The sequence below is a fragment of the Thermobia domestica genome, chromosome 6, assembly GCF_964235325.1.
Source record: "Thermobia domestica chromosome 6, izTheDome1.hap1.1, whole genome shotgun sequence".
NCBI lineage: Eukaryota > Metazoa > Arthropoda > Insecta > Zygentoma > Lepismatidae > Thermobia > Thermobia domestica.
The window spans coordinates 185,443,643-185,463,880 of record NC_137459.1 but is presented as its reverse complement, the minus strand read 5'-3'; the positions used below and the strand labels follow the sequence as shown (position 1 = coordinate 185,463,880).

At 35.3% G+C, this 20,238-nt stretch overlaps 1 protein-coding gene across 2 annotated transcripts in view; it reads left to right on the top strand.

Annotated features, from left to right (window-relative positions):
* Window positions 1-20,238, top strand: part of LOC145688357 (uncharacterized) — a 154,122-nt gene that overhangs the window by 34,480 nt on the left and 99,404 nt on the right. For both annotated transcript variants that reach the window (XM_081762505.1, XM_081762504.1), the window contains 2 exons: window positions 11,887-12,029; window positions 17,763-18,005. In XM_081762505.1, the coding sequence (XP_081618631.1) occupies window positions 11,887-12,029; window positions 17,763-18,005 (386 nt within the window). The remainder of the gene's footprint in view (window positions 1-11,886; window positions 12,030-17,762; window positions 18,006-20,238) is intronic.

Here is a 20,238-nt window from a genome sequence, read left to right as displayed (position 1 = left end):
GAGGGCTGTGAAAACCCTCCTTTCTTTTAACTTAAATTTTGTACGTACATTTAATGCCGTATTCGTACTTAAATTACCACATAAGTATTCATGGTATATTTTACACATAAAAGTATGGAATTTACTTGTCACGCAAAGAGAATCCTTGATACCCCATCAGCATTTCGTGGATATACTTTTCACCACTGACACTCGCCTATATTTTGATTTCTACAACGAAAGAAGTAGACCATTTTGTAGAGTAACAGACCGGAGGATATTTCTATATAATATAGAATAGGCTCCCTATTGCACTCAGGATTCAAATCCCTGGACCGGTCATCCTGACTAAATTTCCGTTTAGTTTCCATCAAAACACACAAATACTGGAATAGAGTCTCAGAGTTAGCAAGCAGAGATGAAAGAAGGGGCTTTATTAAGTGAACTTAAAAAAAATAAATAAAAAAACTTTTTTTTTTTTGGGGGGGGGGGGGAAGAACTAATGTAGTGAAATCATTAAAAACACTTATCGATTTCTAGTTGCTGGTTTGCTTTCTCACTATAGATTTTACGGTTAAAGGACCTTAGTGACAAACGATAATGTACTGAACGTCACACATTCCACTAGATAGGCAATAGGAACTCATAGTTTCCTGATCTGATCTATCCACTTTTGGAGCCACAGTTCAGTTGCAAGCTGATTATGATAAGTGATAAGTCGTACTTGAAGATATGGAAGAGGTAGTTTCCTCCAATTATGATAACATGAAGATTATCATTTCAATCCAAGTTTTGAAGTTATTTTTTTTTTATTATTTTTATTTATTTTTGAAGGAAGGAAGAGGGTTATTGTATTTTTATGCGGGTTAAAAAAAAGAAAGTAGTTTTGGTCTGGGAAAAATTTGAACAATCCTGATCCAACAAGCACTCGTGTCAGAAAAAGAAATGGGAGACTACATGCACCAGTATTCTATTTCGTTTGTCAAGTGTGAGCCTGGGCTAAAGTTCTTTCTTTCGTCTCTTATTGTTTCTTTCCTTTCTTATGACTTGATGATGATAATGGCAGTGAAGAAAGGCTGATTACCGCCAAGGCTTGTCTCACATAAAGACCTGAACCAGTGGTTTGGATTTCCCTTTGAGAGCTATGACAGCGGTTAGTCAGCGCCCAACAAAGTTGCTAATTTGTGAAATAGAAACGTAGTAAATAAGGATGAGAAGGTACACAAAATGATTCGTACCTACGGTGCTTGGGGTTCTTGGTTGGATCCCAGCTCGCGCCAAGTGGACTTTGTGGTGGACAAACACGGTGCTCGTGGGTTTTCTCGGGGCTCCCGTTTTCTCCCACTGTATTCATTCCACCGTTTCATTCGTTTCTCATCATCACCGTCTCCTTCAGCCTAATCGGCATAACGGTGGGACGTAAAACTTAAAGATTGCATTGAAAATGATTCGTCATTCCTTCATTTTTCGTCTTCTGGAATTATTTAGTTAACTTTTCACTTCTCTATGTCCGTTATTAGAAAAATAACTTATTTTGTTGGAAATTGGACGTGGTATTTAAAAAGTTGAAAATCTTAACAAAGCTGGAACCCGCGTATCGTTGTTATGCGAAAATTCCAAAGATGGTTCTTCAAACTGACAATTCCTATCGTATGGGTTCATTTAGTAGGTACCTTATGGTGCTGAGCAAATTATATCTCTGTTTATATAAAATCGAAGCGGGAACCACACGTAAGAGATTAATATTCTAGTGATTCTGAAATATTATTTAAGTTTTCATGTCTGTTAAAGTATATAGTTTCTATAGCTCGTTTAATATTTTTTAGGAATTTCCAAGTCAATGAAGTCGTGAGCTTTAGAGCCACATCAATGAATTCTTTATGTTGTCAAACACTTTTTACATTATGTTGAAACGAAAACTCATTTTATGTAAAATATAAAGTATGAAATATAAAAGAAGAAGGTAATAGTCAAATGAAAGAACAACAACTCAGCAGTGATTATTAAAAAAAAAAAAAAAAAAAAGGATTAAAATATGTAGTTTGAAGAGAAACAGAAAAAGTTAAAGGTTTTGTTGCTCCTATAAAATGCACTGAATTCAAGCTAACATTTTTTTTCATGGTGTTTAATTATAACAACTCAATGTTGGTTTTGTAGTTTTGTTTAGTAATTTATACAAAAGATGTGTTCATTATCTATTGATCTTCAGATCTTTACTTACCCTCATTCATTTCCATACTATAAATTAAAATATAACAAATATCCTTAATTATTCGTTATCGTAAGCAATAGGTTCCGTCTCATTAGCTGCTGCCGTCTCAAGGTGCCGAATGAAATGTTGAATTCCAATAAATAAATAAAATATCTACCGCCAGAATTAGGTGTGGGGACATTTACATTACCATCTTATCGTGAACCATACCCATTTTCGTAATCTATCTCACTTCACTCCCCCTATTTCTTATATACCATTTTCCTTTCTATCATTACTTTTAGTTTACATTCTAGTCTACATGTTTTCATTATCTTCTGTTGTACTTCTAGTTTAGTTATCTTAGTATTGTAGTTCCCAGCATAAGCGTACAGAAGCTTATAGTTTCACTCCAGGTATATATATATTGTCTCAAAAATCCCCTGACATACTCCGTTATTATCAGAGTTACGACAAAATATAAGAGGAGAAATCGTCTCCAAATATATGATGTTTTCAATCTAAAGTGAAGAATTTTTTTTTTTTTTTTTTAAATCGGATGAGCCGTTTGGGCTGTACACTCTTGATGCGTCCAATGTTAATTGAAAATGCAACGTTGCCATTTACCTGGACCCACAATATAAGTGAATGAAGTTACTGTTTGAAGTGGGGGCTGGCCATCGACATGTTAGCATAAAAGACAGTGACTTCATTCGCTTATGTTGTGGCTCCAGGTAAATGGCAACGTTGCATTTTCATTTAACATTGGGCGCATAAAGATTGTATAACTCAGACGGCTTGTCCGATTTAAAAAAAAAAAAAAAAAAAAAAAAAAATCCTTCACTTTAGATTGAAAACATCATATTTGGAGACGGTTTCCCCTCTTTCATTTTGTTGCAACTCTAATAATAACAGAGTTACCCTACGTCAGGGGATTTTTGAGACACCCTGTATGTGTGTGGGAGGGGGATGAGCGTGGGTGTGTGGATGTGGTACTTCATTTCTCCATAACTACTGGCCAGATCTAAATCAATTTTGGTGGGCAAGTAGCCCATGGCCAAAGGAATAAAAAATTATACAAGCCAGGAACAGGCTAAGCTAGGCTTAGCTCATCTCCACACGCCTTGTATGCAATACTTCCTTTCTCGGTAAGTACTGACTGGATCTGAACAAATTTTGATGGGCAAGTAGCGTATCGCCCAGGAGCTAAAGATCGTTATATTTGGTGGCCAGGTTCGGCTCAACAACAGAGGCAGTGTTCCACGTCTTTGCACGCTGAGAGCTTCTGAGTTCGTTCACCTCGGCTTGTTTATTTCGTATAATTTTTATATATTTCTAAATTTTTAATTTTGTTTTATTGTTATTTTTATTTATTTATATTTCTATATACAGTGCTATATTATAGACAAGGAATGTTTGTATGGTTGTGAGTTTGTTTGAGGTTTTCTCTGAAACTATTCAACGAATTTCTATTATTCCTTCAACATCGAAAAATTACAGGCCTGGATGTTTACTGCTACTTATTACCAAGCTTCGACTCCATAGAACTAATCAATAACGTAGAAGGTGAAACAAAATATACGGAAAATGAACATTACGTGGGAAATTTTAATATTATTTCTCGTTGTTTTTGAACAGCTGAATATACATACACAAAATTTAATCTATAAAATGTTTCTGCTACATAGAATCAGTGATGTAAATTTTCCGATTCTTAAAAACATACTCCACTTATTCCTACATCGTTGTTTAACCGTAAAATTTATTGGTAATAAATATTGTCTGTAAAAAGTTACATGAAGTGAAGATCTAACGATTCTTCATTTCTGCAAAAATGTTTCAAAAATTTCAATATGTACTTCCGTAAGAAGTCCTTTTGATCTCATAAAATCATATTTTTTCAGTTTAATATGCGTAAGACGAAGTTTTCTCATATCTTTACTAGATAATATAAAGTACCTACTGTAAATTTTTGACTACCCAAAATTCCAGTTTAAGTAACTCATGAAAACAAATATTGAACATTTTCTGGAAATGAGCATTTATTTATTCATATATTCATTCAGAAGAGAACGTGATTCCTATTCCATCTTGCCCGTCCTAGGTTGGCAATTATACAGAGGTCTCTTTTTTTTACAGAATGCCAAACTGTTATAATCAAGTAACAACTGATGTGGACATTATTTCGAGCTACCCGGTGTTTGAAAGAGCAATTAAACGAGTTTTGACGGAATAGCATTACTTTTACACTCTTTTTTGACATTGTTCTATGTTGTTGTTATTTTTGTCTTGTTTTTTCTTTCTTTTGTTAACATTTTCCTGTGTAAAATGGCAAAGTTATGCTGTATCTGGGAATTTGTTCAATAAATATATAAATAAGTAAAAGTAACTAATAAGCAATTTGACTTGTGTAGTTCTTCCAATAAAATAATTTTAAAAACGTAAAAAGCTCTGCTGTTAGTGCTGCGTTCTAAAAACAACAAGCAACTTGATTTTAATTTACAAAATAAAAATAATATATTTCTTTTTTGTTATATATGTAGTTGTTCTATCAAATAGTTATTATTTCTAATATATGTTTTATATATAATAATGGTAGTTTCGCAATACAAAATATTTGCTTTAAGATATTAAGTATACAAAACTACAATATTGAAGTTATAATTTACGAGTGTTAACATAATAAAATCTAAGCATTTCTTCTTATTTTCTGTTATAAAAATAATCTTCATAAGGAACTTTTATGTAGTTATTTCATTACATAGGCAGGGCTATATTTGAAGAAATAGTGGAATTTTCTGTTTTCGAAATAATTAATAAATTCACAAAGGTTTCTTTTCGCTTTCTTGTTACATTTTAAACAATGAGATGGGATATTTGTACTCTACGAACTCGATTTATGTTCCCTGCACTTTACACATACGCAGTGTGTGTGAGAGAGAAACACTATATAAATTTTTACTTGCCAACTCGAAATAGAAAATTTTCCGGCTCCCAAAAGCTAATTGGAAAATTATAATTTGTTGCTGTCTAAAGTTCCTCTACAGAAATTCAGTTTTATAGTTCAATGTGCAGTTAAATATTGTGGAAAATGTTGCACCTAACATCACTATACATAATATTAAAAATTGTCGGAAAGTTATGGAAAGTGTTTCCATTTGTTTCTACATCATAGTGAAAATTTTCCGACCCATGGAAATTCCTTTCACTTGTTTCTATAGAGCAATAAAACTTTCCGATTCACAATCCGAAAAGTTGTTTTACTACTTGCTTCCAAATGAAAATTTTCCGATTTTTTTTTTTTTTTTTTTTTCAATTTTTCCACTCACGTTACAAATTTTTTCCCTACATTCAGAACCTGAGATTTTTTAGTACATTTTCTTTTGTTCTGGCATAGCTATGTGCATGAAATTACTATGTAACATAGGGACACACATTATGACAAAAATATTAAATTTTTATTTACATTTTATGACTATTTATTTTAGTGGAATATGCATAGAGTCGGGTAACTCACGTTACATTTGTCAACGCTCTTTTATTATTAAGTATAAGCAGTATACATTTCTAATAATTTGAAATAAGCACAGTTTAATTAAGTTGAACATTGAACTTTACTTTAAGAAAAGATTTCATCAGTTATATGAAATTTTACTTGGGATACCGAAAGAAGAAAGTAAGACCTATGTAATAATAAATAAGGCTTGTATAATATAATCAACATCAAAACTTAGTAGATGAAAGGTAACCTACAGGAAAAATAAGAAAATAGTAATTCTCTGAAAAAAAAATTAATGATACCAGCTACATACAACTATATTTTTTATCAAAAGAACAAGTTGACTAAAAATTATAACTATATTTCTTTCATGAATTTTTGTCCCTATTTTCGTGGACATACCCTGTTGTATTTATTCTTAATTCAATGTTTTCCAATGCTCTTTTTATTTCTTACAATATTTAATAATTAATTTATTTTATTTATCATTGTTTATAAAATTTATTTAATGTTTAAAATTCGCTTTTTTATTTGAATGTTGTAAGCTTATGCTAAGGTGTAAGTCATTCAACATTAAAATGAAAATAAGGAATTACAACAACGTGTTCTATGATTCAAGATGGTAAATTATTTAGTTTAGAAACAAATGGTTGAGAGTAGCTTAAGTATGCGTTTTCTATGCAATTTTTGAAAATTCATAACTTTATTCACTGTCAAGTATCAAAGTTGAAATTTTTACTATAGTTTCTTTATATGTATATCCTGTAAAAAAAGGCATAAACAATAAAAAAGCTTTTTTTTTATTCCATGTACCAGCAGAGATATAGCGCAAAGTTGCCAAAAATTACAATATTTCAAATTAAAAAAAAAAAAAGAAACACTTATCACTGAGTGTAGTACCATACGTAATTATAATTAAAAGAAAAAATCAGCTTGGATATTTCACTCCTTCATTATAAATTTCAGCTCTTAAAAGTGGAATTTGTTAAATTTCGACTAAATTAGTGTTCAGTTGAAGGCCTTTTATGCTAAGAAACAAAATTAAACAAGAGAAAAGGCTGAAGAAAGTGATGCTGATTGCAATGTTTTACAATAATCCTGTCCTAAGATATACAAGTTTAGGTTAATGTGTGCAAAGTTACTAATTGGCACGCGCTGCTCAACAAAAATGGCCGCCACTCACAAACAGGGTAGCTAACTAACTAACTAACTCTGTGGCCTATGGAACCCGGAGGTTCAATGCCGCGTTCACAAAAGCTCTCCACTGACTTCTATCCTTAGCCAATTGGATCCAGTTTCTACTTTGTATTTCTATCTCTACGAGACCATCTTAATATTGTCCCCCCCCCCTCTGCGCCTAGATCTTCCGATTGATCTTCCAGTTAAGACTTTGAAAGCGTTTCTACTTTCTTCCATTCTAACTAAATGACCTGCCCACCTAAGCCTCCTAGACTTGACCCTAACAATGTTGGGTAAGCCGTATAAATTATGTAGTTCCTCGTTGTGAAGTTTCCGCCATTCCCCATTCCCGTTCCTCTTGGGTCCGAATATTCGTCTCAGGATCCTGTTCTCAAATATTTTCAGTCTATGTTCTTCCCTCAGAGTAAGCGACCATGTTTCGCAACCATACAGAACAACAGGCATGATTATCGTTTTATATATTTTAAGCTTCAAATTCCTTGACAGAATTCGCGACGACAAGAGATTTTGAACCGAATAGTAACACGAATTCCCTGTATTTAGTCGACATTTAATTTCTTCGTAATATGATGTTCGTCTGTTAATATTGATCCTAGATATTTGAAAGTATCCACTTTATCAAAAGAATTATTTAATATTTTAACGCCTCCATAATTTGCAGTATTACGGTCCCGACGCACTTCTTTTTATTTAGTTTTCTCTGGATTTACTTCTAAACCCATGTCCCTGCAACCGTTTAATAAGATCTCTGCATTTATCTCTATTGTTCTCCTATCATCCCCTATTAAATATACATCATCAGCATATGCCATAACTTGGTGAATATTGTTCAACTGTAGGCCCTGGTTGCTATCTTTGATTTTCCTTATAGCGTATTCCAGAACAAAGTTGAACAATAATGGCGACAACGCATCTTGTTTCAGGCCATTTTCGACGTGAAAGCTCGTGGACAAAAATGTTCCTACCCGTACTTTACTTTGGGATTGACTTAAACATATCATAATTAATCTAATTAGCTTTCTCGGTATTCCAAGTTCTGTAAGAACGTTGTATAATGTTTCTCTTCTAACCGAGTCGTAGGCCTTTCTAAAATCAATAAATTGTTAATGTGTCGGGGTATTGTATTCTCACTTCTTTTTGAGTATTTGTCGAATGGTAAATATTTGGTGGATAGTTGATCGATTTCGTCTAAATCTGCACTGATAATCTCCAATAATTTCGTCTGCGTGTGGGGTCAATCTTGCTAATAGAATATTCGAAAGGATTTTATAGGATGTTGACAGAAGAGAAATGCCTCGATAATTATTACAGTCAGTTTTGTCGCTGTTCTTCTAAATTGGAACAATGATTGATTCTTTCCACTCTTGTGGTAATTTTTCCTTGTTCCAGATAAGGAAAATGAATTTGTGTATCTTTTCCACAATTTTTCGCCTCCAGCTAAAATAACTCAGCCGGAATTTCGTCTACACCCGAAATTCCTTCTTGTGTTTAATTTGTGTTTCTTTAATTTCTTTATAGCGGTTTCTACTTCTATTGTGTTGGGTTCTGGAATACACGGTTCTGCGTTGTGTATCTCCTTTTCTCCACGCACATTAGTTTTTGGCTGCGTATTCAGCAAATCGTCAAAAAAATCTTTCCATCTTTTTAAGATGCTATCCGTAACAGTGAGAACTGTTCCGTCAGCTTTATTTAATATATAAGCACGAGGTTGATAGCCTTTCTTAAATTCGTTGATCCCCTTATACATGTCCCGAATGTTTTTATTTTTACTATTATCTTCAAGTTCCTTAATTTTAGCTTTCAAAATAAAATAAAAGATGAAAGATAAAGATAAAATAAAAGATAATCGAAATGTGGAACAAGAGCGCCCTAGACATTATTTTGTGTGAGGTACTGTTATCACAAGTCACCTAGTGGCTTTCTGTTTTCAACTGTTTAGAAACGCGAAAATAAATGCCGATTTTCAAAATGACTCGAAATCGAAAGCAGATAAGTGAGTCGTGATAATGGTATCTCATGTAAAATGATATTGTCTAGGGCGCTCTTCCACATTTTGATTATCTTTTATCTATTGGAAGATATCACATAATTACTGTAAAATTAGCGGTTTTTTAATTTCGCCGGGATGAGGCCTCTTAAATGTTTGCGGCTTTTGAACTACGACTACATTTTGACTATGAACTTTGAATTATGCATATTGCTACAGCAATTTCATGTTCATTAGCACTATTCGAAAAGCATCAACTACGAGGCTCAGCTATAAATAATCAATTGTATTACATTTCGTTTAAGAAAGCAGTTTTTTGTGAGAAGGATTTTGTAAAGTTTATGAAAATGCAGTTAACAATATTGCAATTTCTATAAACTTTGATTTTACAAGATTAGTCTAAATATTTAGTTTAAGTTACTTGGTGGAAGAAGGGCCTATCCCACTCCTCCACAGAAATTGATTTTCATGTGTTATATAAAACCTGATACTATCTTTTGTCTGTTGTTTGAACTTCTTTCCTGTGGAATATACTAAACCTTGTCTAATTTGCTATCTAAATTTCTAGAATTATGTATTGCCGATGGTTTAGAGCGATTAAGTATTTGCTATCTAGCTGTAATTGGTGTTGACTACGTTAAATTATTGGATTTTAATTTTATAGCACAACAGCAATAGTGTTTCTTCGGTAATACTTGTTAGGGATCTTGGACCTATTATAGAGATCCCTTCTGGCTATATGGTTAGCGTACGTGCCGTAGGATTTGAAGACCCGGTTTCGATTTCCGGTGGGAGTTCACGAGCTCGAGCCCCATGTTAAGCTTTAGGTCCACGTCCCATGTAGCCTTGCTGCTGAAAAGAATGCTAAACTTCAGTTCTGCCAATCGAAACTATTATAATAGATTTTGTCTTATTTGGGTTTATTTTCAAGCTATTTTGTCAGCAGTATCATAGAATGATATTTTAGTCGTTATTTAATATTTCAATAGATGCATACAATTTCTTCGGCGAGGCTGTGTGATAATCCTGTAAATCATCACCTCTGTGCATTACTGTCATGTTAATGTCTTTTACTTTGTATTGATTCGCATATACTCGTGCTGGGAGTCCTTTGTTCTGACCATTTCATTACATAACTATGTACTTCAATGTGACACCCAACATGATGCTTCATAGGTACCATTTTACTCGTTAATGTTTCTTCTCTTCCCACTTCCTTCTCTATGTGATGAAGTGGCAACGAAAGAGCTTGTAGTGTACCTTTCTTAATGTCATGTGATAATATTTTCTAAGTACACACAACATCCGATTATTCGTGCTAACCACCGAACAAAACTGCATAAATGAACGAAAATCATGAATAATCTGAAAGTATATTGGTTTGCGTCAATAATAGTTTAGTATAAGGAAATCACAAACATGTAAAGTGTGTATACTACAGCTGTGTTTCGATTGTTGCTGTTTGTGACACGCGTGCTACTAGTTGTATGAGGTCGGTTCACATGTATTCGAAATTTCTTGGCGTTTGAATCTATCGAAAACTTTCATTGAAGTAATGTAATAATAATCCAATGCCGGGGTTCGGTTCCCGGCGGGAGCTCATGTGATTCAAATCCCACGTTAAGCTGTAGGTTCACGTCTCATATAGCCTCACTGCTGGAAGGGACGCTGAAATCAAATCAACAACAACAATAATACTCTAATGCCCTGCACGAATAATCGAATGTTTACTGTAATTTGTTTCCTATACCCGCTTCGAGATTTCCTTATTTCAACCACGTGCTCAGCAAAACCTTCTTTGTCCGTCCTTGGTGTTTCCGTCTTTTTACTCGTTTTAACCGACACGTTTTCATATTCTGTTCCCACTTTTTAAACATATTTATTTCGCATTTTTCCACTTTTTTCTCATTTCTCTCAATTTTATGTCATATTTGTCTTAATTTTCATTCGCCTCTGAATTTTTATTTACTTGTTTATTCAATTATAATTTTTATTTATTTGTTCAATTATTTCTTCAGTACCTGTAATCTACCTTTGCACTATACTTTTTATGTACTGACAATACCCAGTGTTTGTTTCATTTTCGTTTTAATTTTCTTTTGCTTTAGTTTTTCCTCTTTCGCCTTTGGGTTTCCTCACTTGCTCGATAAATATATATCTGTGCCATAACCTTTGCTGGCTATTGGAATATTCTTTGTAGGCCTGCTGGTAGCTATTTTTCTTCTTGTGTTTTGGAGGCATTCTGTGAATGATATTGTCCAAAACTCTCCGGAGTTGATTCCATTGTCTTGTTTTCCAGATGTCTTTTCGTACGTACTGGATGAACCAGTATGTTCCCTTTGTTAAGAGAAGGTCGTAAAATAAATAAATAAAATTAGCTTTGAGATCTGTGATTATTTTGATTTTGAATTAGTCCAGGTAACTGACACATAGGTCATACAGCTGAGAAAGACATATGATCAGATGATTCTAATATTCTTTCTTCTTTTTTTCTCATTCCTCTTTGTTCACTATACTCCGTCGAGGAGTTTGTTCGTGGCGTGAAGTCTAAGAGTGTATATGTAGTCCCTTTAGTGTGTTTGTGTTTAACATTATCTTGTAATTGACTTATATTTTGATTTATGGTTGTCTTCCATTTCTATAACAGTTCAATAACTGAGGACATAATGTATTTTCAGTTATGATTTTTTCTAACGCAGTGTACAATTGTATTGTTAGGACCCTAATGTTACTTTTTTACCCCTCCCAAAGAACTTGTTCACACACAGTTATAGAATAATGAGCTGTTTACACATTCTATAGTAGTTAATCGTTGCGTTATCTGCGTTAATTTTATGTCTAGGTCATAATACAGGAGTTTACTGAGTTATCGAAGCTCTACTGTCTACATCTGCTTGTAACTTGTATTTTATACAATTATGATTATTACCTTTTATCATCATTCTATACGTAAGTAAATGTGTTTTGTCTTTCAGTTCGTGAATAGGCTAAGATGTAATTGTTTCTAACGTACTGTTTTGTTTTTTATAGTGACTAGCTCGAGACGTCTCAAGAGATGCATTCTTCTGACTGTTTCACTTTTTACGACAACCATAATTTATATACTGTATATAGGTGTTGGTGTACCCAAGTTTGAGAAAGAATTCCTAGGCCTCGGAAGACTACACGATGAAGTGAGTATTTATAGAAAATGAGAAGATATAAGTGTGTGTGTGAATCGGTAACCTTGAAAACTTCTAATCTAGAGTCCGCTTATATTGTTGAAGTGCAAAGTCGTGTACAGCCATATTACTTGCAAATCGAAAAGTGCTTAAACTGCCTGTAATACATTATTGTATCTCTTGTACTTTTTGGTCATTTTCATTATTTCAAATTTAATTTTCAGTAGTTCTATATGTAATACAAGTATAAAATTACTGAACTTGTTGTCGGGAGCTACGAATGTATTGAACTTTGAAACCGCTAATGGTAATATTACTTACTGTATGTGGTAAGAACACCAGGTGCCAAGTGGTCCTACCGATACAGTGCGTTCACTTTTGATAGTAAATACTCTACTCTATCGATCGAGGTATTATTATTATTATTATTATTATTATTATTATTATTATTATTATTATTATTATTATTATTATTATTATTATTATTATTATATTTACTTGATAGGCGACTGATCTAGATGGCACATGCCCGTACCATTATAATCATTAACTTCTTTAACTTGGTTCAAACCCTGCTCCCGCCAAGTGAACTTTGTGGTGGACAAACACCGTGCGCGTGGGTTTTCTCGGGGTTCTCCCGTTTCCTCCCACTTTCTTCATTCCACCATTTCATTCATTTCTCATAATCACCGTCTCCTTTAGCCTAACCGGCATAACCGTGAGACGTAAAACTCAAAGATTTCATTTTTTCTTTAACTTGGAACATCTACCGACCAATAACTGAATTTTGAACACCTACGTAATAGTATATAGGTAGGTCTTCTTTTCTCCTTACGTATTGCAGTGATGTAATTGTATGTCAATAATTATCTGCCGGTATGATTAACCAAGTTACATATAATAGGTCGTCCAATGTCGAGCTTGAGGTGTCTCGAGAAACAGAATGTGCCGTTCCGTGGCATCCCATAGGTTGAGATCCAGAGGAATTCGGGAGCCGTGGAAGATGCTGGAAGTCCACATTGTAACGTACCACTCCTGTAGGCTAGGCGTATTACCGTCTTGTAAGATACTATCGCCACTGGGTAAAAAGTGCAAACAGTGGGATATACGCAGCCTGCCAGGAGATTGTGACACCAAACATCAGCATACGCTTGTTTACAAACACCAGGAATCTAGTTTTTCCCATCGTAACTTTCTCCATAATACACCCACCATCAACGGCTTCACTGTTGATGCTACTCGCTTGTCTGTTGCGCCAGCCATGTCTTTGACGTTGCTGAACTCGAGTGAGGAACGAGCGACGGTGTCTGCTAAAATTGTTTTACGGAGTATGTTTAAATTTTCCACAGTTGTATTGGATAGTCAGGTGCTTCGTTGTACTGCGCCTGTAAGTCCATACATTTCATTAAATGTGACGCTCAGCCTTGCAGCGTCCTCTTCAGTCTTGCCGACAGTTCGTCTTTCGTTCCTATTGACGCCAGTCTTCATACCTTTCACTGCGGTTGTTCTCAAACATTCCGCGGTCTGATTTTTATGAATCACTTAATAGGCATTTATTGGCGTTTATTCATCACGACTGTACTCTCACTATTGACTGATTACTTAGACCCATAGATATGCACTAACGAATGATGACCCTGCGTCATCACGAAACTCAAGTGGCAACATGATTCAATCCATTATTCGGAACAGTGGTCAAAATTCAGTGATCACGCAATGTGTTGTCTTTCGCATTGTTCTTACGATGATACCCTATTGACTTGTTTCGGTTAGCTTGAAACCAATAGGGTACTTCATTAAAGATGGTGTGTAATAGTCGGTAGAAATATCTTTCAACAGCAAAATAGCTTACATCTCGTGGACATTCTGTTAACCACTGCGTCCCACTACAGCACCACGCTAAGTTATACATGGTAAAAAAAAAACCTTTTGAACCCAAGGTTGGGAGAGAATTCTTTTTTGAATGATGCTGCGTATGTACTCAATGAATGAAAGGAAGGGAGTGAGTGGATGTTGTGGAGGGTTTTCCTTTCATTCTTATGTAGAGGAAAGGTGTTTGTCTGGAAAATGTTAGATCTTGCCTGGAAAACCAGGAAATGTCAGGGAAAATGAATTTAGAAAATCAGTGGCAACCCTGTAGTGGTAATCAATCCCTAATAGAATGCTAAACATTTTCGTACCGATATTAATAGATGGCCACTATACAATTGGCCAGTGGCCAGTTGGACAGTGGCCACCGGTTACTACTTGGTTCAAAAATATTTACCATCCTCTTAGGTACTGGTCAACATCAATATCATCTCTACAACTTATAGTTCCCGAGCTATGGCTCCTTAAACATTTAGAAATTGACCATTTTTTGGCCAATATCTCGGGAACGGTAACTCATAGGGAGATGATTTTGGTGTTAGTCAATACCTAAGAGAATATTAAACATTTTGGTACCAATATTAATTGGTGGCCACTGGCCAAACTAGCGGCCAATTAAATAGTGGCCACCGGTTACTATTTGATACCAAAATATTTACCATCCTTTTAGATATTGATCAACACCAATATGGTCTCTCTATGACTTACGGTTCCCAAGGTATGGCTCCTTGAATCTCTGGAAGTCGGCCATTTTTTGGCCAATATCTTGGAAACGGTAAAAGTGACGCCAAAAATTTAATCACTGTCTGTGATAGTTTTTGATTCTCTATCGAATGCAGGGTTGTTCAAAATTGAACAAATCGAAAAAAAAAAAAAAAAAACATACGGACGGACAGACAGACAGACAGACAGACATAGAGAATTCAGTAACGAACTTTTTAAGTTCGTTGAAAATTAATACAATTACTCTAATGCATTACAAACGATTGGAAATCTGAACATTACGTAACTTGTGTCTTTGTTTTCAACTTCAGTTCATTTACATACTGTCTTCATTCTTTTAGCTGTGTGCGCGCATATATATTGCGGAACTGACTGCTGTCAAGCGAGCTTCCAGGCATATGTTCTCTCGTGGTTAAGCGTTTAGCATTCTCGTGGTGTGAGAAACTCAGATATCATACCCAATGGGAGCTCATATGCTCCAGATCCCACTTTAAAGGAGCAGTTCGAGGTAAAAACAAGTTTGGTCCAATATAAAGGGTAACAAAAAATAAGAGACTCGTATTTTTTTTAAAATCTTGATAGGCCGTTTCGTTCGGCTTCTATAGGCATTTGTTTTTGATGAATCACAAATGCTGACGTGGGCTACACGAGGAACTCAATGTGAGTCAGCAACCACTCCCTTGTATGCAGCTGATAAACCTTTAATAATGCAGTGGATTTAATAGATTGTGTTTTGGGTTCGTTAGCAATCTCGCTTTGTGTTGAATTCTTGAGGGACGCTTTTATTAGTTTTTCCTACAGTATTAGTATTTAAAAAACTAGAGAGAGAGCAGTAATTACATAGTGTTGTGCGAAGCAGTGTTTGTTCCAGATATGTTTTTGGTGGTGGCACTGTCTCCCTGAGCTCTGAGAGTGTCCCCCGGAAGATATCTATAATACGTCTATAATATAATATAATAGTACTGTGTGAAAATAATGTGCCCCTCCGAATACTAAGTGTGTCTTCCCTGGAACATTTTTTCTGAAAGAAACACTGGTGCAAAGTAGAAAACACGTGTTAGAACAGCGCGTGCTAAGTCTGTGAATTGAGGTAGAAATGCCTAACACGCCATTTTCAATTGTAATTCTTGTACGATTAAAGCTGAGAACATAAAGGTTTTTACGTTTCCAAGTCGTAAGAAATCACCAAATCGATATAAATTATGGATCAAGAAAATCGATAGGAAAAATTTTGTGTCAAATAAAAACACTTGTGTTTTTTCCAAACATTTTAGAGTCCGACTTCGAGCAGTCATATTTACTGAAAGAAAAGATAATGCCAGGAGAATTATTTACACGCAAACCGAGAAAGAATGCTGTTCCAAGTATATTATTGACAGGTTTAGAATCCGAGCCATTGAATAAGCGCCTACCTATATCCAGTTACCAACGTAAAAAATATCGTACAAGACGCAATTGATGCTTGTAGTCGAGGCGAGGCATTAGAGGGTAATAGCAACGGTGTCACTCATGATTGTGACTACTGCTTTAGAAATAAATGTATATACAACAGCTATACAATGTGAATTGGGGAGTTAAATATACCGTCTCGTAGAAGGAATCAGTGACGATGACAGTGTTCCTCAGGACATTGATTTCGTTTAATTTTTCTGTATCAAGTGACAATGATGAAATGGGTGATGGTTGTTGTTCTGCGGAGAGCGATGCGAATGAAACGAATTTAACCGGTAAAGTGTTTTTCATATTCTGACAAACTTTACAGATGTTATTTCATTTTTGCTACATATGTCGCGCTCCTGTACATACCTTGAAGTATAAAATTATAGGGTCGGCGTTAAAAATTGGAACAAAACGTGAAAATGAACATATTTATGTTTGGGAATCGGAAGCATAATTAAAGAAAAGGTACTTAGGTGTTGTAGCAATCTCGTCCGCCATTTACATGGTATTGGTTTCAAAATTTTAGTTTGTTTTGTGAAACACTGAAGTTATGCTTTGTAGGAAAAAAATACGTTTTATAATATTATAATTTTTTTGTGCAGCCCACCATCACATATTATCATTTTCTACATGCAGATGACATTTCTAAGTCTGTGCATCAATTCCTGGAAAGGAAATCGCACTTTAGAACGTGCCAGCGCTTCTCTCACAAACGAAATGCTTGGCACTGTGTATGGAAGCCTACTCTCGCTGCTTGACGACGTATGACGTCATTACAATTTTTTTTTTCCTCTGTTACTCGCTAACGGCTGAACGTAGCACGATAAAACAAACACCCTTCCTTTTATAATTTTCAACTCTACAAATGGAAATAATTTGTAAAAGATGCATTTCGAAGTCGAACTGCTCCTTTAAGAAGCTGTGGCTCTAAGCTGAAAAAGGACGTTAGCTATAACTAAACGAGCTTAACAGATAGGAGTATAAATGAGACGGCAGTCTGCTGCACATAAACATGTGAAGATCACCAAATGTTATTTTTTATCAAAACTTGACTCCAGGAAACCTGAAAAATCTAATGAAGGCGTCAATGAAAAAAGCAACGTAAATTTAATCATCGCAATCGGAGCATGTTGAAGTGTGTCATGTATCTGTGTGCATGAATCCGAAGAGTGGTGTCACTAATTCGCACAATTCTTTGTAAAGAATGACTTGCACAAGATATTTTTCGGCAATTATACCTTCAGTGCTATTATTCTGACGTTATTTGCTGGTTATCAGGTCACATTGCCTTTCACATTGATGAACGCAACCGACGGCGCTGCAAAGAGTACATATATATGTGGCGAGGTGGCCTTAGTATATCATTTGCGATGGTTGAACTTTGGTTATTTTTCCATTGACGATTTCACCAAGTTTGCAAGTTTTCTGGAACCAAGCGTTCAGTAACAAGTTGGTGGTGTTGACTACCTATGGCAATCTGTACTTGTATGTGATATTTAGATTAAGTCTGCTATAATGTGAAGAGTGCACATTTCATTTTATTCCTTAGAGATCTGAATTCGTTTTATCTTCCTTTTCCTATCCTCTTGACTACTGTTAACAATGGAAATCATTTGCGAAACGTTTTCTATGTTATTTCTGAGTGTATATACAAGATTTCACATTAATTTAATTTTTGTGTCCTTTTATAGCTGTAGTTGTGTTCATTTGCAGGAGTGGTACAAATTAAACTGTTTTGATAATCACTTAGAGCGATCTATAGGAAGTCTCGAACAAAACCTGAGGAGATGGAAAGGATCAATGCACAGTGATTGCCAAAATTTATGGTTTAAATTCAACGATATTTATGCTATAGAAGTTAAGGAAGGCAATGAGAACTTCACAAAAGAATTTGGAGTGAAAATTAAGGGCTGGTTAGGTGGTAATGAAGAACTGTTTAAGGAATTTCAGCATCAGGTAATTTGAATGTTGGTTATATAGAGACTCAGTACTCTTTATTTAATAGGGAAATACATGTATTTAATGAGAAGTAGCGGAATAAAAGTCCTTCTGTCATAAACACCGGTGAAAATTTTGTAGAGCGCCGACTTTATTGGTTGATATGGAGTTACATCACCACAAGCTCGAATAGCATCTTCCATTTTCTTTGGCAGGCTGTCATTGTAAGAGAGAATGACATTCATGTTCTCTTTGACCCATTCATTGAACAATTGGTCCTACAGAGCAGCCAAATAGGAAATGTATTAATGTCTCTTCGTAATGGCCCGTTCCAGCATGTCCCATTTTTTTCTCAAGAACACTGAAGTCTGGCGAATTGACGTGCCAAGTGAGATGTAGGATTTTCATCTCCTTTTGCAAATGAACTGGGCAAATACAGCACTTCATTTTCCAAAATTTGCATGCAATCCACCCCTTACGTCCAGTTAGACTCTTCAGCTAAAAGATCGACCTCAGCACTCGAAAGACACCTCTGTAACATGACACTTTCATTTTTTTTTTTTTTTTTTTTTTTTAATTTTTTACCACCTACGATTTTATCCTTTTGGCTAAAGTAGACTCATGATAATGATAGTAAATGATCGTGAAATTATTTTTGTACTCTCTCACCAACACTCGGAACCATGTACACGAAAGGCACATGCAGTAGCCACTAGACCAGCAGGAAGGGCTCACTCCCCGTCGTACGGCTCTTTACACACACACTGTGCTGAAGGCTTTTTCTGCCTTCTGTACGGCTATGGAGCGACTATCATTGGAATACAGCAGAACCTGGATTCGTCCAACCATATGATGCATCGCTGTTGCTCTGTGGTTCGTGTATGTGTGTGTGTGTGTATAGACAGCTTGGGTCATACCCTAGCTACATCACTATTATGCCTACATATGCAGATCTCGTGGATTAGTTTGCTGAGAGAGTGACTAAGGGCCATATGCATAGTCGACCCCATAGGGATCCCCTAGACGAACCGTACCTGTGGGACACCTCAACCTTCTCCTGAACTGTGCAATGCATAAAGCTTCCAAAGTGATCCCTTAGGTACGGATAGCACTGAGGGCTGATTGGTCTAGCCACACCTCGAGCGAGGTTAAAATTTCGTCAAAAAAAGTTGAAGGTAAAACTCCGAAGCTCAGTTCTACTATGATAAGGCATTAACGTCGTAAGCAGAAACTGCATAGATACAATGTACGCTATATATATAAAAAAATGAATTAAATGTACTGAACTTTGTTGTTGCAAAGACGGAAAAATAACGGTGTAGATCAGGAATACAGTTCTCTTTTAATTTTCAGGTAAAGTTTATTAACTCGCAAAAAGAAATAAGGAGAATATGTAGCTAGAAAACGTGTGAAGTTGTAGCTTTACAATATAGATCCTACTAGAAATAAATTACATATACACTGCTTTTTTTTTGGGGGGGGGGGGGGACAAAATCAGCCCATAGTATTTTCGAGAATGTATTTTCTGAACAATTTTCCAGTAAAGGTTAACCTTAGGAGAGCATAAAAGTTATGTCCATAAATACAGTATTTTTCGGGGAAAATTCCATGCAAGTAGCGTCAAACTTATCTACTTATTTCTAGAGTGTTATCAACCAATTGCGTACAATTCTATAAGGCACATACATTCTTAGCTAGTACATATAGTGAAAGCCACACGTCCCGAAACCACGCACCAAACTTTGCAAGCTGCTCATTACAAGCATTTTTTTTTCATCTATTACGGTTTATGCCAAGGTGAAGCTGGAGGGCTATAGTCAAGGTGCGTCGTAGGGAACGGGCGAATTTGAGATGGTGGTTATACATGTAAGAGAATTAGGGGTTCACACCTGCAGACGGTTCTACGAATTAGAAAATTTATAGGTAAAATACGATGTGAAGCCCTGCATTTTTCGTGAAAGAATGAGAGTGTGAATATAAGTAATTACCATCAATGACAGCATATTGAAATGAATTTTACGTGATAATGAAAGTATTTTATGTGTAAGTGTGATCTAGAACTGTCTGCTCGAATAATGCTCAAATGAGTACAAAATATATGCATCAATCTGTAGTAGTTGGCACTAGAACCTACTTTTGCATTATAATTGCATAATTATGAACCATACTTCTTAATACTGTTTCCATAATAACAGGTACATGTGAATTGCTTACTTTCAGCAATTAGAGCGCAAAACAAGAGGTTGATGTT